We start from the raw sequence: 25,574 nt of genomic DNA on the forward strand, positions 1-25,574 counted from the left end.
TTATAATAGATGTAGAATATAGGTGCAACAACCAATTCCAAGTAACACTGATAATAGTTTTCTTTGTACTCTGAAATTATTTGGACTTATACGGGAACATTTTTTTTGGTAAAATATTAAAATTTTCTATGAAATGCTTAATTTTATTCATCTCAAAATTGCGACTGAAAATTACATAAAATATAATATACAATTGAATGATTCCTTCTTTTTTATTTGACTCAAGAAGAGGCTTCCATTTTTTTTTGATCAGAGGTTTTATAAATTATAACAATTTAATAATCAATTTTAAAACGGCTTTGGCAATTACGGGAACTAATAAATTTGGCAATGGGTCAATGAGATTAATTAGAACCTTTGTTAAACCGCCATTTTGAGTGATCCCACTACATAGAAGACCATTGATAAGGCTGATTTCGCAAGGCAAAAGTGCTCCCAGTAATCGAGTGACAGATCCATTTGTTATAAGCTCTAACTGCATAATGATAAAGACCACCCTCTGCAATAATGCCTTTAAACTTTCTCCCAAAATTGGAATTTTTCCGACAATTTCTATAAGACTTTGTAATGTATTTTGTAAAGCGCCTGTTAGAGGTCCTCCCGATCCTGGTGGATTATTCGCACTACTGTTATCATTGTTGTTGCTGCTACTGTTAGTTGCTTCATTTTTAATTTCTCGTCGAACAACTGAAAAGCAGGAATATTTTTATAAACAATGTTTCTGAGGTGGTAGAAGCCTTAATGACCCCTTAGGGGTCTTCAAGTATTAATCAAGACTTCAAGGGGAGGACAGGGGTATCTAGTTATTGCTCACATTTAATTATAATTGTTTATTATAATAGTAATTTTGCAAATATATTTTGTCAAGCAATATTAACAATTTTCTCTTACAGAAATTTATATAATTTCTCAATTATGTTTAATAGCTTTTAAAAGCCCGTTCATTAAAATTAAAAGGCCTTTGTTGCATTCTTTTAAATTATATATATATATTAGAGTAAAGAAATAGATGTTTGATATTTACCACCAGATTGGACTTCGTAAACAATTATTAAAAATAGACATAGACCAGATAAAAATTTCATAATGGGCAAAACATGGAATAACACTGGAAAAGGAGCAAGAAATATTTTTTAGCTGTGTGAATATGAAAAGACTTTTTCAACCGTTATCTATCAGTCGATTGGCTATGATGATATTTTAGTAATTGTATAGAAAAACTTGCTGTAGTGTAAAAGAATGAACATGTGTCAATGCGGAAAAGTGTATACGAAATTCCAGCGCATTCTTATCAATCACCTTGTTATAATTTGTTTCCACAAAGTTGTTCAAGTTTCACGTTTCACGTTTCTGTAACTTAACCAAACGATATATATACGTAAACCTGATAAACTCCTTTATAAAAAATATTAAATAGACATAATGTTATATAAAATAAAAAAAATACTTACTTCAAATTCATCGATCGTATGATTCATTTTCACCAGGGTTGCAATTTTACTGAAATATTTAAAATGTTAGAAAAAAAGTACCTAAAATAAGAATTTGATCAAATTTTTATTATTGCGTGTTACGTATGCTTAATGTCGAAAATGTAGGTTTAATCCTAATCAAACATTTCTAGCTAATAATTATCTTGCAGCTAATTGCATGCCACGCTAAAAATTAGATGATTTTTCTCCTTGTATCTATAGTAAAACATAAAAGATTACATAAAAGCTAGCAGTTGCAAAATTATGTATATATTGATATAAATTTTGTATTATATATTGCAACAGTAATAATTAACTTTGACAGTAACATTGGGCAGAATGATGAACTTAAAAAGTGTTGAAAATGACTGTGTCAGTTCCCAAGTTAAAATAGAAAGGATGATCTTCGTCCCACGTTCCTATAATGCGGGATATGACAAAAAGAAGAATTATATTGTATAATCAGTTGAGTTTACCAGTGATCATTGTTGTTGAATCTGCAATCATTTACAACAAAGTCATTGGCCTCTATAGAAGTGTATATACATATACATGCTAATATGTAATGCGAAACATTCTCATGAAGACATAATAAAGGCCCGGCAGGAAATTGAGCCTAAAACGATTCTCAATTAATCTCTTCGCAGCCTATTTTGTTACCTACTGCAGCAAATCTTTATCGGTCAATTTAAAAATTAAAAATTTTAAAATTTTAAATTCATTTTTTGAAAAATTCTTTTTGTATATATTATATACTTTACGATTGTCTCAATATGAATAGCATATGTTTTACGTAAATCCGAGGACACGAACAAATTGCATAAACGCAATATATGCGCATACATGGATTCATTTTAATAAGTCTAGGTACACTAAACTTTCTGTCTTTCTGCTTTTTGTCTCTCAAATCTTAAAGCCAGAGATAATCCACTCTGATAATCAATAATTAAACTTTCAGTGCTCATATACCAATCAGTAATTATCTACTTTCTAAATATGTACGAATGACAAAAAAACTTAATTTTCAAAGTATAATTATTTTCTCAACTAACTATTGTAAAACGTAGGTCGTTTACGTGACACGGTTTCCTAACTCTGTAATCTGCTATATGGGATATTATTGTCAGGTTGGCACGCATATTCTAAATCTACGTATATAAACGCATATACACATATAATATGCATTTCCTTGTGCACTGATTTTCAGCAGATATGCTTATGATGCACCAGAATGTCAAGGTATGAAATGGGAAACATAATGCAATTGGAATTAGCAAACCATGAACCGATTTTGCAAGGCTGAACTCATCCTCGATTTGTCCTTGCCTCTCTACTATATGTAAATTCATTTTTATGTATACTAAATCTAATTATTTAATTTACAAATTTATCAAGAATTTACAACAACTATATAAATAGTAAATACTGTATTTATTGAACAATGGCGAACGGTACATGTCTTTAAATAAGAATATATTTATTGCAATTTAAGTGACTAAAAATAAATAGATATTTCTATATTTCAAAACTCCTTTACGAAATTGACAATTTATGCGCGAAACCAACCACAACCGACGCAATGGGTATAATTGAGAATTGGTAAATGTACCTAAAATTGTAGTTTAACAACCTTCGAATATATCGATATGGTAAATTAATTTTTTCTCTTATTATTATGTTTTAATGAAAGAATGAAACTGTTCATTAAACACTCATACACGATAAAACTATATTTGTGTTTATTTTCACATAAACTTTAAAAAAGTACCTATACTAATTTTACAAGTACGATTGATTCTCTTTTCCACTTTTGTGAGAAAATTATACATTTTCAAGATTATATAATGTTCATGCATTAAAATATTGACTAAATAAAACTTCTAAAAATAAAAATTACGATTTTGTTTTTCACTCAACTTGCATATTGCAAGTAATAATTAATTGATTACATTCAGATGACTTTGATGTCCTTGTGCATCTTCAATATAAATAATGTAATTAATTATATATTCTTTTTCGCTCTTCCTGATTGTAAATCACTTTATTTTTAAGGAGCATATTCTCTAAAAAAATAAAATGTATTAGAAACATTTTTTAAATACTTAATAGTAATAATACAGTTTAATAATAGCATACAGTTGTATAGAACATTCAACAGATAATCTATAATAGATAACCGATTTAATAGATAAATTAAAAAAATGTAGGTGAACTTGCAATATTGTTTAAGTTACCTGAATAAAATATTAAAAACCATAAAGAAGTAGATTCCAATTTCGTATATTATATTCATTGTATTCATGTGTAATGTGTTATGCCACAATGATTACAGGAATTGTGTCACGCGTGAAATGACCTGTCAATGCCTCTTCCACATAGGTGTTCCAGTAGGTATCTTTCAGTGTATAATTGTATGTTTATACATAAGGTAAAGTGTCTATATATGAATAACAAAGGTTCATAGAAGAAGAGTTGTTCCATATTATAAAATACATAAAAAATCGAAATTTGATGAAATTGGGTAAGATGTCATGTTGGTCGTTATCTATCGCAGTATGTGTATGTACATACATACATATACTCCTGTTCACATACCAAGAACTGTCAGTACGAGTCTGATCGTTGGGCCCATTGCTTTCCTCAAACACTTTCGCTTTCGTTCATTGTTGCGTTTCTTCTCGTGTTTTTCTGTATCTTCTCATTTACGAAAAGTGTTTTTCTTTTTTCAAATTCGTAACATTAAGAATGAAAATAAGTAATAAAACTGAATTCAGAAATTATTAATAAAAAGCATAAGTATAATAATTAATTGAATAAAAATGTGAATTAATGTGTTACTTGGACATTTTGAGGATAATTTGCAAACTAGAGGTATATTTTCAATTTTCATTGTATGGTTTTACAGATTATTCATTTAAAATAACAAAAAAAATTTCTGCTATCATTATTATGCAATTATTGCACATTGAACTTTTGCTCTAAAATTGAGGCTCCGGATCTTAAAATGGCAAAAGTGCCCTTTTAAGATCCAGAGCCTTATTTAAGTTATTAAAAATAAGTATATTTCTAAAAAAAATTACATTTCTTTTTTTGGTAGACTTTGCATGAACAGTTTTATTAAGTAATCTAGATTCCAAAAGAATAATTATTTATAGATATATGGAATTTGACGAATTGTGTATATTCAGATGTACACTCAATAAAGAAAAGTTTAAAAAACGACCTAGTTTAAATTTGATAAAGACGGTTTTACATGAAAACATAAGCATACATGCATAGCCGTGTCTGTTCGATAAGTTTAATGTTCTAAATGATTTCACCTTTTTGTAAAAATTAGATATAACATAAGGTACGTTGCACATTTGTTTTATGCTAATGAGAAATCACTCAATTTTATTAAGAAACTTTGATAAGACCATCATGGAAAGATGTAAATTAATTTTTTATATTTTCCTTTCCGCTTGTGTAAATGGATAAATAAAATATTTAGTGTTATTGAAAGTTGCTATATCTTACAAAATTGTATTTACTGAAACAAATTTTTTCGCTAATACAGGGATCGGAAAAAATTTCACATCATTGTTTTATATTTTACAGTACTTGTGATGTAATGGAATTTGGATTGCTATTTCCCGAATTTTCTGACAAAATAGAATATAGTCTACTGTTGTGTATATGAAAAGTGCAAATAGAATATGAAACTCCACGTGAGCCGAATTGTTATGTAACAAGAGTTTTGCGAATGACGTCGAGCAATGGTAGTGGACAATTATAAGTGAGATATTCCCAGGAGGATGAGCAGCCTTAGAATCACTTCAAGCCAGACGTGTGATTAGAGGAAGAAATTAATTTTTAAAACTTTTTCAAAAAGATTCTTAACGATTATTAACAATGGCAAAAGTTGTGAAACTTGTTGGCATTATATTTTTCTTTAAAATTATTAGGATAGGTAAGAGGACTTAATTATAATATATCGAATTTTTTAATATTTCAATTTATAATTATTATAATTATAATGAATAATTAATTTATAATTATTAACTCATGTAGTATAAAGCTTCCTTCGACTGTATTTTAAAAGTCAATCGCGTAAAGGGATTGGATAAAGGGATTCGTCTTGTGTTCACAGTGGTAAAAGTCAATTTAAGTCAGACCGTTATAGCTTTTATAAGTTAATTCGAAATGCGGTCTTAATTGTAGATTTTTCTTATAAATATACAATTACAATTCTTCAAAACGAACTCAATTTCTTCCACTGTTTTTTTTTTACCAAAATTTATTATTTATATTTAAAATAAAGACGGAGAAAAAATATTAAAAAATAATAAAATGCGACAAAACTCAAAGAAAATATTATTATTTTAGGATGTTCTCAGGACTGCCTAGATACAGGATGGGAAAAAATTATCAACATGAAACCAGAAAAAATTAATTCCAGTTCAACGCTATATGTTGGTCTGAATTCTCAAGGTCTTGTAAATACATGCTTTGACAGGTGCTAGTACTATTTTCTAAATAAATCCCCCCAAAATTTAAATTTCAAAATTTATCTAAATACATCTTTTAATTATATTGATTTTTAAAGTTTGGTTAACAAATTGTTTTTTGAATTCTATGAAAAAATAGCATATAAGAAAGAAATATTCAATTTACACTTTTGATTTCAGATGTAAAAAAATTAATTGTAAGGCATTTATAATTGACGTGGCCAGAAGCGGATGCTTTAGTGTCCAATCAGATGGTGATGATTTCGATCCGGAACCCAATGTCACATTTTATCACAAAATTTGTGTCAAAGGTATTATATTTTGTATTTACTTACCCCTTCCCCTCTATCTCTCTATTATTTTATTTAATAAACAAAAAAAATCGTTTGGCCATTGAACGTTCTCATATAATTATTCCTACCCAAGTTTTCAACAATAGTATAAGCTAATTACCAATCAACGGAAGAGCTAGAGATAGGATCGTGATGGATACTGATGTCATGAAAACAAAGAATTGCTACTCTTTCGACCGAAGCCGCTGGCTCCTTAGCGTATTGTCATCTTAAAAATAAATTTTCTAATTACAATTTTAAATTTTAGAAAAATTTAACTTTCGCTAAAATCAAATTTTGCAAATGCATAAAATATATTAAATTTATTATATGAGAAAAAGACGATTGTCGCTTTAATTTTTTTGTTCAAATTAAATATTATAATAAGTCGACGAATTTGATTCAGTTCCAGCAGAATGTAAACAGTCAACACTCTGGCAAGTGGATCGAACGATAGGAGCCATTTTTATTGATACAAATACTGATTGGCTGCCAAAGTTGGTGACTAGACGAGAATGCTATGAAAAATGTTTTCAACTGGGTAAATTTTATATAAGAAAATTATAATAATTATGTATTATGTTAAAATTATACCTAATAACTTGAATTTAAAGGGGAACAGTGTAAATCAGCACAGTTTCGGACTAGTCGCGATCTTACAATAGGAGACACCGTAGGGAAATGCGCTCTTTCGAAATATGAAAGAGGAATTAGACCTCAAGCTTATCGAGCTTCCTGGTACAGAGACGAGTACCTTCAAAGCCAGTGCCATAGAATTTGTAAGTATTTACTTATATCAATCGATAATATATATTCGACAATAAAATATTGCATTGTTTTATTTTCAGCGAAGGATGAATATTGTTCATATGCAGAATATCGAAACATGTCCTTGCCACTTTCAGATTTAAAAATACCAGATCTCAACAGTAATGATGTAAGATAATTATTATTACGATGAGTTAAGTTATTAAGTGAGTTATTTATTAAAATTTGAATAATTTTTCAGTGTGAAAAAAGATGCGACGAGAGCAAAGATGGCTTCTTTTGTAGAAGCTTCACCACAGTTACCGATTCAACAAATAGTCAACCAATATGTCTTTTAAGCTCCGAAGATACAATAAGTTCAGGAGCTAGTTCCTTATTTCCTGTACCTGGTGCAATTTACAAAGAGAGAGAACCATGCCTTGATTGTAAGTTTAAATTTATTTCTGATATTATTACTTGAACTTAAATATGCTTAAATTTCTCCATTAATATTTAGTAAAAGTAAGGTGTACGAATAAAAGTTTAATAGTCGAGTTGGAAACATCAGAGCCTTTCCACGGTAGAATATATGCCAGTGGATTCAGTGAAAGTTGCGGAATTCAAGGGAATGGAAACAATTTGACAGTTCTTAACTTATCATTACCAAAAATAGATGAGCTTATGTCTAGTACCATGAAATGTGGCATTACTCCAGCATTCTCTGTCAACAATGAAAATCAGTATGATAATTTTAATTATTGAGTTACTTTGGATTGAGTTAATGTTTTTCAAACCTATTTAAAATTATTTATTTAGAACCCATACAATGGTTTGGTCCACGATTGTTGTGCAATTCAATCCCATTATACAAAGACAAGGTGATCAGGCTGTAAGAGTTGGATGCTCCTTGGATGATAACATAATGCCAGAACCGAGGAATATTTCCGTTCACTCCAGTTTCACATTTTCAAATCCAGAGTTTGTTTTTTTCTTTACAAAACAAATAAGTAAATACAAATAAATATGAAATCAAACTTTATATTGTTTTTAGTGCTGGAATTCCGCCAATAATATCAACGGTAATAAACACATCATCAGAGGTGCCTATCGTTCAAATGAAAATCTTGGACGAATTCTTGAAAGAAGCAAAAGTTACTAAATTGGGTCAGAAACTTATTCTTAGAATACAAATTGAACCCCTCAATGGTAAATATAGTAAAAACAAAAGAAGTGTAAATATTGATTCAAGAAATAAACTAATATAGTTTTCAGGTACGTACGATATTAAAGCAGGTCATTTAGTGGCATCTAGCAAATTCGGAGATGCATCTATTCTTCTTCTCGATGAAACGGGATGTCCAATTGATTCAAATGTATTTCCTGCTCTTATGAAAGATCCAGTCGATAATCGATCGTTAATTGGCGAATTTAGTGCATTTAGGTTCCCAAATAGTCAACAAGTGGGATTTAATGCTATAGTTAAATTCTGTTTGGAGAAATGCGAACCAGTAAGTTAAAATATTTATTTCTTTTACGAAAGTGAGATAAACTTGAATCAAGTTAAAAGAAAATTTAACCCTTTTTGAAAACAATTTTTCAGACTATATGCAAAAGTAGGCAGATTTCTTACGGTAGAAAACGTCGTGAAATTAGTACAAATGCGACTGATGCGAACGTATTTCCAGTAGATGAAAATTCTAAATCCAGCACTCCGGACGAACTTTCTTTACAATCTTGGATCTATGTTCGAAATGATAACATTCATCCAGATAAATTTCTATCCGATCTGCATTCACCTGACACTTTTCTGATTAATAAAGGCGGTAAATATTTTTATTACTAACAACGTAGATTTTCCTATATAATAAAAACTTCAATTCTTAATTTTTAGGAATCTTCGAAGATCTTATCTGCATGAATTCAGTTCTCGCTTTTTGTCTTCTTATCTTGTGGCTTATAATTCAAGTCTTCTTAATTGCTGGCTGTTTCATTATAATTTCCAAATATCGAAAAGCTACAAAACAGGCCGAAGAAGATAGGGCCGAAATTTTAGCGAGACATCTTTATGGAATTCACGGTGGAAATTTTGAAATTTCAAGAAGAGTCAGATGGGCAGATCACAATAGCTCAATAGTTAGTTAGAATTTCGAAATCGTAGCTAATACGCATAAATGTCAATTTGCTTTTTAAGTTCGCACTGATTACAAAACTATAAAAATATCAACATCTTTTGAATGGAAAAGAATAATTCTATCATGTTCCCAACAATTTTTGCATTTTACCATTTAATGTTGTAAATCCCATTTTTGCTTCAAATTGAATCTATGTGAAAAAATTATAATTCTTTTCTATTCAAAAATACAACTTGTTTTTTTTTAATATTTTATTGTGTAGATATTTTTAGATGTTTATTTTACGGATTTTTGATTATTTTATGGATATTTTGTTGATTTTGTTCATAAATTTTGAACATCAAAAATTTTGTTAAAAATCAAAAACATGAATTTTTGTTCAATCGTTCACTAACTACGTCACGCTTTTTTTTGACTAATTTTTAACTCCTTGTCACAGAAAATGAAATTTTGTTCACTAGTGTGACGTAGTTTGTGAACTGTGTGTAACTTTTGAATATATTTTATAATTAGTTTTAAGAGAATTTAAAAATTCGTTAATTAATTTATTTTTGATTACCTGTTAATTATGTACCGTCGAGTTATTAATGACATAATAAAAATTTTAAAAACGTGACTATTTGGATAACTTTTCTGCTTGCTTTTCTGTTTTAACTCTTCGTGAGGGAGCAAACTGTTATAAAATCATTTTTGTACCTTATTTTTTTGGAAAGTAAAAAATATTATACGCTGTAAGTGCATATTCCCGGAGAAACAACTTTTATACCTAAAAAATTATTCTCACTTAATGAATATATTATAAGTTATATATTTTTTATATATAAAACTTGATACTCACTTTTTCCACAATTTTGAATACAGGATACAATTTCCGAATTGTCGTAAGTAACTCCATCGCCACAAACTGGATTGTAGTTATCTGATGTTTTCTAATAAATAAATCAATTACTGTAACAACAATTTCTGCAACTTGATTATATTTTATTACTATTTTAAGTTAACACTTACCGATGAGCAATTCTTTATACAATTAGAATCTAGCAATGAAGATTGAATAGTTGTCTCAATAGTTGTCACTTCATTATTGCAAGGCTTTATTTGAACCACTGCAAAATTGTAGTATAGAATAATTATACAATATACGTAATTATATTTCCACATAAATTGCGTAATTACATTTACTTAAACTTACATTTACCGCACATTCGTGCACAATGCACTTGTTTTGCATTATCATAGGTTAAGCCGTCACTTCCGCAAACTGGTTTCCTCTCATCTTGATCTGACTAAAAGAATATATATGTATATTATGTATATATAGGTATATATCTTTTGTTTACAAACAACTTTTTTTCTTACCTGACAACTTTTGAGGCAATGTTGAAAAGTGCTTATATGGCTTATTTTACGTCTACCAAAATTAGTTCCAGGAGCAGAAGTACTGATTGCAGAAAGTTGAAACTTATTTAAATTCTCGTTAATATTAGTAGGAGATCTTTCTGCGGGGCCATCGAAAAGAAACCCGTCTGCTTGAGTATAGTTTTGTACCTTGAAACAATCATTACACAAATTATTATAAAAATTATCTTTCGTTTCAAATTAAACATTATTATATTAGTTTATTATTACTTTGCAAAAGTTTAGTTCTATTTTTAGGAAATAAACTTACTTCAAGTCCGTCAGTTGATGATATGGAGATAAATTGTACAATTCCATAAACTAAATGTAAAAAATAAGTTATTGAAAAAACTACTGTATAAGTATTTAAATATTTTATATACAAATTTATTTTTATTATGCAATTTTTGTGTCAAAAATCAAAGAAATTGTTATTTCAGTAATTTAATACTTATCTGCATATATGAGCAAATCCTTGATTAAATTTCAACTATAGGTGAAAAAATCGTGATTTTATACAAATTCAATGTTGGAAAGACAAAAATCAAGAGTTTAGAAAAAAGAGTTCAAAATTTTAATCTACCATTAATTTACATTTTAATTAATTTAATTAAAATTTAACAAAAGAACAACAAAAATGAAAAATCTGAAGTACTTTTAGAAAATTGTGATTATTTTCTAAAATAAATTTGACAATAATTTGTCATCACAGAAAATACAAAAATATATGAAAAATAAATTATAGTAGTAATTAATTTAATAGTTACGTATGTATACTTACTTATTATTTGTACAATATAATAATGATACATTTTAACTGCTTTCTTTCTACTACTCTCTTGAACCGATTAGGAATATATATGAAATGATTCAGCGAAAGGGACTTTTTTTATACGAAATGTACCTAAATTTATGTATATAAGTGAGAGTAATTTCAAATATTTCCTAAAAAGAAACGTCACCAAAAGTTTAGGTCGAAGACCTTGAAATACCCACATTGAAAGTGATGAAGAAAAGATGTTAAATATGTACATATATATAGGTATACAATGTTTGCGTGAATTTGTCAATACAATTCGATTTTATTTATTTGAAAAAAATCCCTTTTTCGTTATAGGTACTATGTATAAAAATTTCTATATTTTAAAATGTCTAAACCAATACATCTTATTCTGCAATTCTTAATGAGATTGATTATAATTTCTTATTCTTCCTAATTAATCATAAGATTCGTGGATATTGGCGATTTTTTTTATTTGCAATACGCATACATACACGTCATATAATATGTATACAAGCCCATACTGGAATTTCCACTTAATTGAGATTCATATACATATATGTATATAGTACTATCAGCATCCGAGTTATCTTCGATCTTTGAACGTCGCAAAATCTTTTCTTGCAAATTAATTGTTGGATGAGAAGACAATGTTTCTTGCTCGAATTTTCATATTTTGCCTCGGTGAGTAGATATTTAATAATTACTAAACTGTCGATTAATATTGTTATTTTAAATGGAAGCGATAAATAATTGTCTCCCAACGAACAGCCTTTGTTGCTTTGGTTCAATGCCAAAGACAAACAACCACGACAGAAGAACCTTGGATTTGGGGCGAGCAAAATCCTTCAATTCCAACTACACGATCACCTATTATGAGAACAACGCCATTTCGAAGGGACCAACCTACTCCAAGAATCTGTCCGGGATGTCCAAGAACACCCCAATTCAATCCTGTTTGTGCGAGTGACATGGCAACTTACGACAATCCTACTGCTGTCGATTGTGCCAATACATGTGGACCAAGTAAGCAATTCAAAAGAAATCAAATTTTTAACATAATAATTTTTCCAAAACTCAAAAACACTATTTGCTTGAATAATTATACTAACTTAATCTTTTCATAAACTATTTTAATTTATTACGGTTGAAAAAAGTCCTCTTTATTAAATGCAATTAATTAATTATTCTAACTAATAATTTTTTTGTCATCTAAATCAGATAGTATGGACACTCAAAAAGCGCTTCATTAAAAATTGAACAATTATTGTTAGAAATTGCAATTAATCCATAACTTTTTTATTTTTCCATAACTTGATTATATAAAATCTTTTTTTTACAGAAATTGAAATATTATTTTACGCAGCTTGTCAGCCAACAGCGTAGTATTTAATTATAATGAAGATTAACTGTTATTACGCATTATATGGTAAATATTAAAAAAAATATTTGTATTAATAACAATAACAATTAACACATTCAATTATGTACTGATGGATAAATAAATCACTGAAATTATTCTATTTCATTGTAAAATGTTAATTATATTATAGTATTCTTAATTTCTTTTTTTGTCTATCTCCAAATTTCTTTTATTTATTAATTTTCGTTAGTTCAGGAACAATTTTCAATAGTTTTAGTTTGTCATTTTGTTAAAGATATTATTATCCTTAATTTTCTGTGTATCAGTGTAGAACAAAAAATTTGAAAAAAAATTGTTTTTTTGGAACATAGTGGTAAGTTGCATATAAGTAGTTAATATGCAAATTAATATTAACTTGAAATATTTTGTAACAAATCTTTATGATATACAGTATACATATATAATATTTATAACAATTATTAATTAATTAATATTAAGTATTATTATTTATTAAATATTATTATTATTATTGACAATATATCTACACTTTGTCTGCAATTAATTCAAACTGTCTTTTTTAAAAAGAAACTATATATTTGGGTAATAATTTATTGTATGTTCATTTATTTATTTATGATTAATGTACCTAATTCATCTAAAATTAATCATTTCGAGTTTATATACACTTTTCCAAATTTTATATTGAAGAATTTTTTAGAATCTTTAGATTACATTGTATTTATCATAATAAATAAAAAAACAAGAATTATAAGTTGACGCTTTTAGGGGTATTTTAATTTGCAAAAGAAAAAAAATGTATTAACAAAGATGGCAGTTTGAAAGGAATGATTCTATATATCAGATATCAGTAATATCAATATATAATAATATAAAATAAGACGTCAAAATAATATAATCTAATAATCACCATTTTCTGTCGACCTTGAATTCAAAATTCTATTTTATCCGCATGTACTCAAACAAGTTTTTTGTGTTTTTCTTCTGTCAGTTATATTCTAACAACATTGAAAATATTTTTTTTGCTAATAATTGATACTTTCTCGTTTTTACTAGTTATTTGAAAATATGATTCTACGTTTACGACTGATAAAGCTGACTCGATTTCTGTTTAGCTAAGTCTGTTGCCTTTTTGGCTGCACCTTTCATTTTCTCTGCTTTATCGTGTAGCGAGTTTTGTAAATCTTCAGCAGCGTGAGTTACCTTTGAAATAACTGGTTGCTCAATCTGAAAGTGCAAGAAGTTAATATAAGTGGTTTATTCTGAAGGAATATATTTAAATTTTTACGATAATAAATAATTACCCTGTCAACAAAATTCATGTGAGAGAGATTTGGTTTCATGCAGTGAGCAGCGGTATAAGGAAACATGTGTTCTAAAACATAATTGAATCCACTGGACATTTTACCACAATTTTTCTTAAACCTATCGAGTCCAAAGGCTTGAATTGCTCTACTGAAGCCGAAAACTTGACTATCAATCCAAGCAGATCTCTGCGCCACTGTCCAATCGGGATTGTCTTCCGACACTCTGTACACAACTTTTTCCACTACCGACTACAATAAATAAAACGTCACTTAAAATAACACTTTTTTCGATTAATAATTAAATTTTACTTAACAAGATCAATTATCACTAGCACTAATTATTAATTAGTTTAAAAAAAACACTTTTCGGCTACTCCGATGCTTCTGAACGTAAAATGATCCATTTTTCAAAAAACATTTATGTACTTTTGAAAATAAATTTCAATTTAACAATAAAAATAATTAACTTACCATAACTTTTGTAAAGCCTAAATTTCTCGTATAGGTTGTCAATGTTTTTGAATTGGGATCAACAATACTTTCTTCCATTATTTTAACGACATTTTTACTCATGAATCTTTCTCCCCACTTTGGTAATCTGTTTGTTTTTGTTAAGAGCCTTTTTGAATATAATTTTCCATCCTTTACTTCCCTGAATACCGTATCCTCCGATAAAACATGATTACTGTAAAAAAAACAAATTACTTTGAATAAATTTCATTTAATTTATCAAAAAAAAAGAAATGTTTCTGAAATAAATACCTGTTTGGATTTGGATATCTTTTCCAAAATCCTTGAACCACTTGATTCCAATTGAATTGAAAAATAACATTATTTTCGAAATATTTTACCATTATTCTAGTAGGTTATTATTCTTCTCTGTTATTAAATAAGAAAAGTTTTATAAAGTATTTCCAAGCAATTGAGCCATAGATAAAATTTCCTCCTTGTTTTATACTTTGTCCTGAAAATCAATATAAATATAAATATTAACGAATACAAATCGAATCTAAAAAAGGATATAGAATAATCAGATTAGTAAATTTAAAAACATTTCTCCGTTCGAAAAATTCAATTCCTGGCATTGAAATTAATTTTCTTTAAACTTTTGATAAAAAGTTTACGTAAAACAAGTTTATGTAAGTTACATACATACAGAATGCAATTTATGTAAATAACTGTTAAAATATTGAGATCGTAAGAGAAATAAGCTAAAAATGACCTAATTACCTTCACCTCAAGTTTAATGTTCGTCAATAATGTTATTTTAAAAGTTTAAGCAATTAAAAATACTGTCAATAAAATATCTTCTAAAATGTTTGTTATTTTTAATCAAAATCAACTGTAAATATTAAAGCGGTTACTATGACATTTACATTAGTTTTTAATTTTCTGTTATGAAGAAGATTGATTGTCAAAATTAAAAAATAGACACAATAGACACTAAACAGTTGTATATGTTTAAACCTTATGTAATTCAACCATGTGCCACAAAATTTCAATTAATTTTCATATTTTACAAAAAAATATAAGTAAATAATGTTAGATTAATAAAAATAGGTTAATTAGATTAACATTACGGTTCAAAATATATAGTAATTATATAATAAACATAATTTAAATGTACATAAATTTATAGTTCATGAAGTGTCATATAGGTTATGATATCTCTAATATGTTGCAATATAAATGTTTATTCTACTTATAACCTTCATGTTAATATCTAGCAGTACGTACGTAAATAAAAACTTTCAAACTAAGTATAAGAAAACTTACCAAAAATAATATAAATAATTTTTAAGAAATTTTGTTGAGTATGTAAACACACAAAAAGCAAATGCAGTGTCGATGATTGAACTATGTTACTATCTACAGCGCCATCTTTAAATATCTGAAATGAAGATAATTTATGAAATGAGAAATTAGTATTACTATTACTATCACTATTACGTGAATCGTGAATGTAATTTTTATGTAAGTAATCGTAGTAATCTTTTTTTACAAGGTGTCAAATAATAATACCTTAATAAATTGTTCTACTTTTTGTCAATTTTATTTTACTTATGTCAAATTTATTTCTAATAAATTAATAATTGCATTTGTTAGTATTATCTTGTCGATCAATTTCATCTTTATCTAGATAATGAACGGTCATTTTTTAAGACACAACACAATTCTGACAAGTCCGAGTCGATGAATGTTGTTGTTATTTTCTAATTCATAATTTATTTATTTAAAGGCAGCAAGAATGGGACTGAAAACGAAAAGTATGCAGAAAATATTTGTGTCTACTGTAGAAAAGGTAAGAAAATTTATTTTTACTTTAAATTGTCATAATATTCTATAGAAAAATATGCATGTCATAATTATTAATATGAACTAAGTATACTTTATTATTTTATTGCATTTTTATATTTGACTATTTAGACTTATAATACAATCATGTTGTGTAATTACTCTCAAATTTATTTTGGTAAAGTTATGAAATAATAAAATAAATATTAACACACTCTAATAGTAGGTTAGAAAATTAAAACAAAATACTACCTTAGTTATTTGCCTTTTTTTATTCATTTTTATTTTAATAAGAATCATTTTTAAATAAGTGTGTAACTGCAAAAAATATCAAATAATATTTTAACCATTACCAATAAAAATTAATTTTACCTCATTCTTTTAGGTGAAAAATTTGGAGAAAATTCTAGAGAATGAAAGCGATATTTCTGTTTATATTTCGACTATAAAATCCGTATTACACGAACAGCTTTCAAATTTAACTGAAAAATTTGTATTTCTTTGCAAAGACGATGCAAATGATTATAGAGAAATGAAAGAACAAATTATTACGGTAATTGAGGAATTTTGTACTTCAGTTGACAAGCTCAAAGTAAGTTTATCTTTAAATTTCTCGACAAAATTGTAAAAAAAAATTTACAGTCAAATTAAATTTACAAAATTATTTACAATAAATAATTATCTTTTAGATGGAAATTGACAAGAAAAATAACGGAAGAGAAATTGCGGATATTATTCTAAAACAATTTGTTTCTTCTCTGGAAAATTTAGAAAAATTGGAATATTTTCCTTTAAAACAAAATCTTCAAGATTGTTGCAACTATGTACAAGATATGGGTACAATTAATGAGATCGAGGACTTTCAAAATATTAAGGTTTGTTTTTTTAAAATTATTGTTTAACATCTTTGATTAAATTATTAAACAGAATTTTTCATTATCTTTGTAAAATAACAAATTCCTTTCTAGGAGCTTGGTACTTCTATCGTAGACTTTTTTCAAGTTTTGCTAGTTTATAAGAAAAACTTAGTGTCACAGTTTTTAAAGGAGAAACTTGCACTTTATTTAAGTCAACTTTGCGCCGCTTTTAAAGTTCTAGTTCGGTTAATTCAACAACAACACGATCTGGAAGCGCCAATATTTGTAAGAAATCAAGCTTATTTTAATATTATTTAATTTCTTTTATTAAAATTTATTTTCATAAAGTTTCATAAATTATATTGATTCTACTGGTAATTCGTGTACTTTTTTAGAGTTGCAAAAAGTATGTTTGCGATCGTTTGTGCTATTGTTTTAAAATGATAATTGAGATATTGGATTCCCCAAATCCTTTACCAGAAGAAGAAGTTTCAGAGAAGGAAAATCATTTTGTTTATAGGTTTTTCTTTACAATACCTTTTTAATTTACAATATCTGTTTCTAATGTTTTGAAAGTTGAATATAATTTAAAAATTAATAACATTTTCAGAATGGATTTAGTACTGGATATAGTCAGTGGCATGATAGGGAAGTCATTGAAAGAGCAAGTGGAAGATTTAAAAGATCTGTTCTCAGGAATAGAAGACGTATTTTCACACGCTATGGCAATTGCTCAAGTTTGTCTGCCACAGGATTTCAAAGCAATAAGTGGAGTTTGTCAGTCAGTTATGTCAGAGTATGAAAATCTCAAGATTCAGATGAACAATGAAATCCCTGATATCACAATGATAAGTTTATTTTTGAATTCTCTTATCGACGCATTGTATCGTTTGGAAAGAAAAGTCAATATTTCTGTTCTCACCTTGATTATGGAAGTTTTCAGCGATCCGTTAAATCCTTTGAGAAAATTGATAAACATTTGTGGAACTAGCCTCCTTGTTGAGAAAAAATCAAAAAATGATCTAAGTGATGCTATTGAGAGCTTTGATCAACTCACAGATAAAACACTACAAATTGGCTCTTTTGCAATTGCTTGTTGTCGAGACGTAAACCGTGAGTTTTTAATTAACATACGATACGCTGAAAAAAATAATGTACGTAATAATTTCTTAAAAATAAAACTTTTGAAAATTCCAGGTGCCAATAATATCAAGAATTCTTTAGCGAGCTTAGAATCCCTAGGAATGGAATTAATTCCCGCAATCACTGATTTTTACCTCCATCTTGATAATAAAGAAAAACATTCCAGCGTTAAACTATTAACCGATGAATGGCAGACTGAAATTAAAAAATTTCATAATACAGTTTTTCTGATCATTGACTCATCTGCCTACTGTCAAGTAAGGAAAACAATAAAAAAAATTCGTTACGTATTTTTTTTGGTAACTTTTTATTTATTATTTCACAGGTAATTTTAGATGATGTTCAAGAACGCGTAAGAATAATGTCCGACTGTTTGGACAACAGAGAAAAAGTAACTCAACTTCAAGTCCAAGGAATAGTTCAGAGATCATTGACTCTAGTGAATCAACTTACAATCACTGTGGATGATCTTGGAAATGATCACTTTGACAGACACACGATAATGAAAATTCGAGAGCTGAAAGCTTGTAACTATTTATTAAAATACTAAAAGAATAATATTTTTTATTTATTGATTGAAAAATTATTTCAGCAATTTATGAAGCTGGAATTGCGGCGAAAACTCTACTCACTGATAATGTGACAGAACCTCAACAATTGCGAGTCATCAAACGTTGTGAAATGATTTTGAATGTTGTGAAAACTCTTCAACCTATTTTACAGACGATAATAAACAATTCAATATTAATGAATACCACATGCGAGAATCCTTGTATGGGACAAGGTGATACTCTCCATTCAAGCGGTACGTTTATTTGCAGAAATTAATTTTGGAAACAAAATGTTAGCGACGATTAAGTAATATTTTCAATTAACTAATATTTCTAATTATTTTCAGGTACTTCTCTACGTTTTCCTTCGAATCTTCTCAGTTTACCTTTCGATCACAAGTCTCCAATTTACATTCGAACACCTTATACTGTCAGCAGTTTTAAGAAATCACTGTCTATTCAATCCACAAATGGCGTTCAAAAAAATTCAACGGATTTAAATTCCTTGATTCCTTATATAAAACGTGGTCGAAATATGAGATCGGAACAATCGATTATGTACAAAACTCCCAAAAGACTTGAACTTGAAAATCAGCTAAACTCGAGAAATTTGTCTAGTGTCAGACAACATTTATTCAATAGAGATAGTTTCAAAAGCGATAATTCTACTGAATTATTTGATGAAAGTCTAGATCTTACAGGTAAACATAATTTTCATTTATTCATACAATTAAATTATAATTTCTTTATTAATTAAATATAATTTCTCAAATATATTTAATTCAATTACATGCTTTTTTTTTATTAGGTATTTTGGATAAAGTGTCCGGCCTTTTGGACACTTTCGACACCACTGAAAATTCTTCCTCAACAAACAAAACCAAGTTCCACGGGAAAGAAAAGGAGGAAAGAAATTCAATTTTTCAGACAAAAACTGTTTCAGAGAATATTGAGAATATTGATGTTAATAATCAACTGGATTTATTAAAAGATGCTCTTAATCAGAACTCAAAAATTGATGGAGGAGGTGACGCTTCGTCGACAATTGAAACACCAATACGCCTCAAGGACTTGGAAATGTTGGATAAAAAAATTGAAGCTCTTCAAAAAAATTAATTTTAAATAATTGCTTTAAATCTATTTCTATTATTTGTAATCATGTTAAACATTCAGATTCAGTTTTATATTAATTCACTAATTTAGTTGAAAAAACACTACATATTCTTTTATTATGAGATTAAAAATAAATATAATTCATACGTTGGACTAACTAATTTCTTGGTATTTTATTATTTCTTTAAAAGCTGATAATTAGTTTTGCCTAAAAAATAATTCAAAACTCGCGCTTAAAGTAATCGAGAGTAATCGATATTGTCACCAACACAGCCCCAGCTGTGTGTAGAGAATTGTGCTCATGTGACGACCTGTCGTCTACTTTGTTGGTTGTCTGATCTGTCAGCCAAAAAGTTTAATTATAAATTAAAAGATTAATATTATTTTTCGAAAAATGGGAGCTTTAGCCGCACCTGTATTAATTTTCACATTATTTTGGGGGGCAATTGGAATTGGGTTACCTATTTTTGTTCCAAAGGGACCCAATCGTGGGTGAGTTTCAACGAAAGTTATTCGAAGTTATTAACCCAACCCAAAATATTTTTATCTGCATGCTCTGAAATTAATATTAATATTACAAATATCATATTATTTTAAATTGTATCTATGTCAGATTAGCCTCTTTAAATTTTTATCCATTGGTTATGTATTATATGAACTTTTGCAAATATAACCTTTATAAATATATTCTTCTTATCTCGCGAATTGTGCATAAATATACATACCTATAATATAAATTCTTGTTTATTGATCTACCGAAATAATTAGACAATTTAATAGAAATATTCATTTTGTTGAAATCGATATATTATTTTTCGTTTCAGAATCTTACAAGTGATCTTAATGCTAACTGCTTTCACATGTTGGTTATTGTGAGTACTTTTTCTCAATAATATTCAATAATTTGCTAAATTTTTTTTAATAATAATTATTTTTCAATAATAATTTTTAATAATAATATGTGACTAATATAAAATAGAATAAAAATTCTGACCCTACTTTATCATATTTTCAGCTGGTTATGTTGTTACATGGCGCAGATGAATCCTTTAATTGGACCAAAAATAAAAAATACGACACTTTTACTGATGGCAACAGAATGGGTAAGTGTTCTTTTAAAGAGCGTAATTTTCTACCTTTTGCAATAAAAAAATAAATTTCTACAATGAAATTTTATCAATTTTTTTCAGAATGACTACACTCCCAAATAAGATGATTATCTTCGTGTATATATGTAATTGTAAATAAATAAAGTTAATAAATATTGCCAAATACTGCATTGTTAAAATGAGAAGAGGCAAGTATTGGATAATATACAATTTTAATCACTTGTAACTCAAGTTTTGAAATGTATTGTTAATTCGATTTGAAAATCATCAATATAAAGTATAAAAATTAACTTTCAGATTTATTTCATCATGTTCTTCTTAACAGAGTTCAATTACTCGTGTTTTTATATTTAATTTAAAAATTGTACTGTCTTATTTTTACTTATAAATGCTTATAATTATGTAGTTTGTCAAAAGTGTTTTAATATAGTATTATGTTTATCAAATGTGTAATATTATAAGTACGTAAATAAATACATTCCTCTGAATAACTCGTATAAAATATATCAAATATTCATCTTAATACCTTTCGTTTTTCTCATTTTTATATAAAATAAAAATTTTAATTTATCAATTTATATAATTATATTTTAAGAAATTTTACTTTTCAAAAACTATGGCAGTGCCCTCTTGAATGAAATTTAGAAAGTTCCGCAATGACGCGACACGATGAACTGATGTAAAAAAACAAATAAAAATGGAGGCCTGCAATGCTGTAGAACGCGAAGTTGATAGAGTTTTATTAAAATTTGGAGCAATAAATGAACATGCTATCAATATTCTTCGTGATTTGATTACTGAAATTGAAACTTTAAAGAAAGATCTTGAAGAATGTGAGTATTCTTTATTTATTTTGCATGTGTACAATCGTAACTGCTTTCTATGCAGACGTCAACGTCTTTATTGCAATGATTATATTTTGCTGCGACATGAATATATTTTGTGCTTTATTTACATCAGTTGAGACATAATTGCATTCTTTTAAACTTGTTTAATTATATTTAAAAAATGTAGTCGAGTTTTCTAATAATTAACCGAGAACAATTCTATATATATAATATACATATAGATATAAAGATGTGTTTTAAATAACCTAACTTGTTTTTGTCATAAAATATACATTTTTAATTACTCCTCTTATTAAAAATTTTATTATTGATATTCGTAATTATTAAGCAAAGAAAGATTAACTTATTCTGGAGCGATAGTTTTCTCATTTCTTTGAATCTATAAAATCTAGGACATTTATTACGCATTCATAATAGATTTGGGTCATATTGTATGAAATTTCGATTAAAAAGTTATTGTTTCGAACCTTTTTGGTATTATTTTTAAAAAATAAGAAAATATACTTATTTTCCATTTAAGAATTCAATGAATAGGTAAGAATGCAAAATTCCTTAATCTTAAAATTGATACTTTCCAGTAAAGAAATTATTTTAGTAATTGATAATTTATCAAACGTTGACAAAATTATAAACAAAGAAAAATAACATTCACTGTTAGAAAACGTGTGTTATTCAAGAAAACAAATTGAAAAAGAATTCATCTGATTTTTAAGGTATTTAATTGAATAAATTATTTTTAGATCCACCTGATCATGAATCGACATCCTTACAACATCAGGGATTGAAATTAGCAGTGACTAAAGTCCGAGATACAGTTCATCGTCTAGCAACTGAACATAGAGAATTACATAGCACAGTTTCCAAAGTTGGTAAAGCAATAGATAGGAATTTCATTGCAGACTTCGCCAGCACAAGTAGAGAAGATGTCTTCTCGGGAACGGAGAAAACGCATCTCCTTAATCAAGTTATTTGCCAGCATTTTTATCGTCAGGGAATGCTCGACATTGCAGATGAACTTGCATCGGTACTGATTTTTAATATCTACTATTTTAATAAAATTTTCGTAAAATTGAATATTGTAAACAAATGAATTTGTAAATTGTCAAACAACTTTTTCTAAAATTATTTAAAATAATCGATTTAAAGAAGATTTTTAGTTAAAAATGTTTTAATCATGTTTTATAGTTATGAAAAATTGAATTTATAGTTTTAAGTAAAATGTTTGATTTGATTATAGGAAGCAGGAATTAAGACTGAGGAGGGGCGAAAAGAACCTTTTACAGAATTAAATTATATTCTCGATTGCTTGAAACAAAAGAATCTTGAACCTGCTTTGGAATGGGCTACGAAACACAAAGAAGCACTTCTTGCACAAGTAAGTTTGCGGTAGCCAGAGAAGTCATTTTTATTCTTTTGATAATAAAACAAGAAATTTTTTTTGATATAAAGTAAAATAATTACTCACCGGGTATTTATTTACAGAGCTCATCACTTGAATTCAAATTACATAGGCTTAAGTTTATAAGACTCGTGCAACAAGGTCCAAGGAAGCAGACTGAAGCTATTATGTACGCGCGTAAACATCTTCCACAGTTTGTCACTAGATACGAGAAAGAGGTGCAATCCTTAATGGGAACTCTACTCTATTTGCCAAATGGAATCCAATCCTCGCCCTACAGTCATCTACTCGACCCGACCTTATGGCTTGAAATTCACGATGTCTTTACGAAAGAAGCTTGTACTCTTCTAGGTTTAAGTGTGGATAGCCCTTTATCCGTTTGGTAAAATTTTTATTTTTAACTCTAATTACTGTCAATTATTTTTTAATATTTTTTAATGTCACGAATAAGTTCACAATGAGAATTTTGATTTCAGTATAAATGCCGGAATTACAGCACTTCCCGCTCTTTTGAACATTAAACAAGTGATGCAGCAAAGGCAAGTCACTGGAATTTGGAATGGAAAAGACGAACTTCCAGTAAGTCAGAAACTATTTTCCAAAAACTGGACTCATTCTCTATGAATTGATTTATACGAAATTCTTATTTTTTTAGATTGAAATTGACTTGGGGAAACAGAGTCGATATCATTCAGTTTTCGCTTGTCCTATTCTTCGACAGCAGAGTACGGAAAATAATCCACCGATGAAATTAGTTTGTGGACACGTGATATCCCGAGATGCTTTAAATAAATTAACAAGCGCGAATAAGTAAGTCGTTCAAATTAAGTGTATAGGATAGTACATTGATATCGAAATCACTTTTTAAAGAAACCAATTTCATTCCAGATTGAAATGTCCATATTGCCCAATGGATCAAAATCCAGAAGATGCGAGACTCATATACTTTTAGTATGCTGTGATAATGATGAGACGTATGTAAATTTTTCATCATTTTAAAAATTTTACTATTTTTTTATTTTATTTTTTTTTTTTGGTTTAAATCTGGAATATAATATTCTACAGACATAAACATTTGTTAAGTTAATTAAGAAAATATATAATTTATTAATGTTACTTTAATAATTAATTATAAAAATTAATTAAGTTCGATTCTTTAATTACTTTTTATAATTAATCATTATTCAAGTAGCTATTAGCTGTAATAAGAAAAATAAATTAATTAATACGCAATTTTGTATTATAAATTTCATATTTAGAGTTAAATTTAATGTATTCATTATAGAGTGGAAAATGTCCAACATTTTTGACAAAAAGCATAAAAGTTATTGATTCAAAAAATGTGTTACAGATTCTGTAGAATTTTTCAGTCAACAACTTTCATTACTTTTGTAATAATGTTGCAGTAATTCTTTTGAATATCTATTTCCTTGCAAACAAATGAAACAATTTAATTTATGTTTGCGTCTTATTAATTATGTTAAAAGTTTGTCACTTTCAATTAAGAAAATTATTTTCAAATTGTGTTGCTTATTATAAACTAGGTATTATTTATGAATAATTCTTATCGATTTTCGAAAATTTTTTTTAATACTTTTTACTGAAGATTTATAAATGAAGATCTATTAGTTAACTAAAAATAGTTATTTTGAAAAAAGAATAGATAGATTTTTAACTGGTCTATAGAATGACTTTTCGACTACACACAATTGGAACAATAGAAAAAATTCTATTCAATCATTTTTTAATTCTCAATTATTTTTATTAAAGTTGAAAAACAATTTTTTTTAGTTTTGGCATATTGATTTTAATTTTTAAAAAATACGAAAATTTTTCTAATTTTTACTTAATTGGAAAATAGAAAAAAAAATGATTCCCGTTAGTGAAGTTGAAAAGTTGATGACTTTAGACCCGTTTATTGTGTCGGAAGTATCGAATTAATGCAAAAATATAATGTGACAAGAAAAATAAATATGTATAATCAACTGCCAAGCTTTATATTATAACAATTGACACTAAAAACAATTAACGAAAGAAAATTTTTTGATTTTATAAAACTGTGAAAAGTATTTATTTACTGAAGAGATGCTTATTCAAGTGACTTAAGATTATTATTTAGTAATGGACGTTTTAATGTAATTAATTTTATTAGAATGTTTTATATATAATATAATATATAATATCCCGAAATAAATGTTGCTTACTAAAATTCCATTATGTAT

General features: G+C 27.5%; 8 protein-coding genes across 16 annotated transcripts; 5 read left to right on the top strand and 3 right to left on the bottom strand.

The window, feature by feature from the left end:
- Positions 1 to 88: 88 nt before the first annotated feature.
- On the bottom strand, positions 89 to 1,473 carry LOC122500154. The gene is made up of 3 exons (XM_043608932.1): positions 1,452 to 1,473; positions 1,025 to 1,356; positions 89 to 687 (listed from the first exon to the last, which is right to left on the bottom strand). The coding sequence occupies exons 2-3, from the start codon at positions 1,083 to 1,085 to the stop codon at positions 266 to 268; spliced, it is 483 nt and encodes a 160-aa protein (XP_043464867.1). The 5' UTR covers positions 1,086 to 1,356; positions 1,452 to 1,473; the 3' UTR covers positions 89 to 265.
- A 1,411-nt stretch (positions 1,474 to 2,884) lies between these two features.
- Positions 2,885 to 11,735, bottom strand: LOC122500153 (serine protease inhibitor dipetalogastin-like). Of its 2 annotated transcripts, XM_043608930.1 has the most exons (9): positions 11,350 to 11,735; positions 10,840 to 10,889; positions 10,530 to 10,718; positions 10,363 to 10,456; positions 10,179 to 10,276; positions 10,009 to 10,099; positions 9,730 to 9,936; positions 6,413 to 6,520; positions 2,885 to 3,535 (listed from the first exon to the last, which is right to left on the bottom strand). In XM_043608930.1, exons 1-7 carry the CDS (start codon positions 11,378 to 11,380, stop codon positions 9,893 to 9,895), a joined length of 597 nt encoding a protein of 198 aa, XP_043464865.1. In that variant the 5' UTR covers positions 11,381 to 11,735; the 3' UTR covers positions 2,885 to 3,535; positions 6,413 to 6,520; positions 9,730 to 9,892. The 2 variants fall into 2 exon arrangements, with proteins under 2 accessions (XP_043464865.1, XP_043464866.1); XM_043608931.1 differs by lacking the exon at positions 6,413 to 6,520.
- LOC122500148 lies at positions 3,615 to 9,180 on the top strand. Of its 6 annotated transcripts, none has more exons than XM_043608917.1 (15): positions 3,615 to 4,343; positions 4,570 to 4,821; positions 5,070 to 5,421; positions 5,838 to 5,967; positions 6,140 to 6,270; positions 6,698 to 6,832; positions 6,906 to 7,070; positions 7,140 to 7,228; positions 7,301 to 7,484; positions 7,556 to 7,778; positions 7,855 to 8,016; positions 8,090 to 8,244; positions 8,311 to 8,546; positions 8,639 to 8,861; positions 8,930 to 9,180. In XM_043608917.1, exons 3-15 carry the CDS (start codon positions 5,364 to 5,366, stop codon positions 9,178 to 9,180), a joined length of 2,142 nt encoding a protein of 713 aa, XP_043464852.1. In that variant the 5' UTR covers positions 3,615 to 4,343; positions 4,570 to 4,821; positions 5,070 to 5,363. The 6 variants fall into 6 exon arrangements, with proteins under 6 accessions (XP_043464852.1, XP_043464855.1, XP_043464853.1 ...); XM_043608920.1 differs by having other exon boundaries at positions 4,628 to 4,821; XM_043608918.1 differs by having other exon boundaries at positions 3,615 to 4,902.
- A 137-nt stretch (positions 11,736 to 11,872) lies between the features above and the next one.
- Positions 11,873 to 12,891, top strand: LOC122500156. The gene is made up of 3 exons (XM_043608935.1): positions 11,873 to 12,033; positions 12,121 to 12,375; positions 12,692 to 12,891. The coding sequence occupies exons 1-3, from the start codon at positions 12,000 to 12,002 to the stop codon at positions 12,733 to 12,735; spliced, it is 333 nt and encodes a 110-aa protein (XP_043464870.1). The 5' UTR covers positions 11,873 to 11,999; the 3' UTR covers positions 12,736 to 12,891.
- A 242-nt stretch (positions 12,892 to 13,133) lies between these two features.
- Positions 13,134 to 15,928, bottom strand: LOC122500152 (protein preli-like). Its single transcript, XM_043608929.1, has 5 exons — positions 15,814 to 15,928; positions 14,800 to 15,001; positions 14,509 to 14,722; positions 14,035 to 14,286; positions 13,134 to 13,957 (listed from the first exon to the last, which is right to left on the bottom strand). The coding sequence occupies exons 2-5, from the start codon at positions 14,889 to 14,891 to the stop codon at positions 13,811 to 13,813; spliced, it is 705 nt and encodes a 234-aa protein (XP_043464864.1). The 5' UTR covers positions 14,892 to 15,001; positions 15,814 to 15,928; the 3' UTR covers positions 13,134 to 13,810.
- Positions 15,929 to 16,187: 259 nt separating this feature from the next.
- LOC122500158 lies at positions 16,188 to 20,157 on the top strand. Its single transcript, XM_043608936.1, has 11 exons — positions 16,188 to 16,339; positions 16,718 to 16,924; positions 17,022 to 17,207; positions 17,301 to 17,474; positions 17,585 to 17,709; positions 17,800 to 18,302; positions 18,387 to 18,589; positions 18,658 to 18,859; positions 18,925 to 19,137; positions 19,231 to 19,584; positions 19,692 to 20,157. Exons 1-11 carry the CDS (start codon positions 16,286 to 16,288, stop codon positions 19,997 to 19,999), a joined length of 2,529 nt encoding a protein of 842 aa, XP_043464871.1. The 5' UTR covers positions 16,188 to 16,285; the 3' UTR covers positions 20,000 to 20,157.
- Positions 20,158 to 20,274: 117 nt separating this feature from the next.
- On the top strand, positions 20,275 to 21,593 carry LOC122500166 (V-type proton ATPase subunit e 2-like). 2 transcript variants are annotated; one of them, XR_006301442.1, is made up of 5 exons: positions 20,275 to 20,488; positions 20,821 to 20,868; positions 21,012 to 21,099; positions 21,187 to 21,293; positions 21,403 to 21,593. XR_006301442.1 is itself a non-coding variant. In XM_043608954.1 (4 exons), the coding sequence occupies exons 1-4, from the start codon at positions 20,391 to 20,393 to the stop codon at positions 21,205 to 21,207; spliced, it is 255 nt and encodes an 84-aa protein (XP_043464889.1). In that variant the 5' UTR covers positions 20,275 to 20,390; the 3' UTR covers positions 21,208 to 21,593. The 2 variants fall into 2 exon arrangements, 1 of the variants encoding a protein (XP_043464889.1); XM_043608954.1 differs by having other exon boundaries at positions 21,187 to 21,593.
- Positions 21,594 to 21,766: 173 nt separating this feature from the next.
- Positions 21,767 to 25,561, top strand: LOC122500246 (E3 ubiquitin-protein ligase RMND5A). Of its 2 annotated transcripts, none has more exons than XM_043609097.1 (7): positions 21,767 to 21,938; positions 22,694 to 22,977; positions 23,191 to 23,328; positions 23,436 to 23,734; positions 23,829 to 23,931; positions 24,008 to 24,162; positions 24,223 to 25,561. In XM_043609097.1, exons 1-7 carry the CDS (start codon positions 21,803 to 21,805, stop codon positions 24,302 to 24,304), a joined length of 1,197 nt encoding a protein of 398 aa, XP_043465032.1. In that variant the 5' UTR covers positions 21,767 to 21,802; the 3' UTR covers positions 24,305 to 25,561. The 2 variants fall into 2 exon arrangements, with proteins under 2 accessions (XP_043465032.1, XP_043465033.1); XM_043609098.1 differs by having other exon boundaries at positions 24,241 to 25,561.
- Positions 25,562 to 25,574: the final 13 nt, after the last annotated feature.

The sequence above is a fragment of the Leptopilina heterotoma genome, unplaced genomic scaffold (genome assembly GCF_015476425.1).
Source record: "Leptopilina heterotoma isolate Lh14 unplaced genomic scaffold, ASM1547642v1 Lhet_182, whole genome shotgun sequence".
Taxonomy (NCBI): Eukaryota; Metazoa; Arthropoda; class Insecta; order Hymenoptera; family Figitidae; genus Leptopilina; species Leptopilina heterotoma.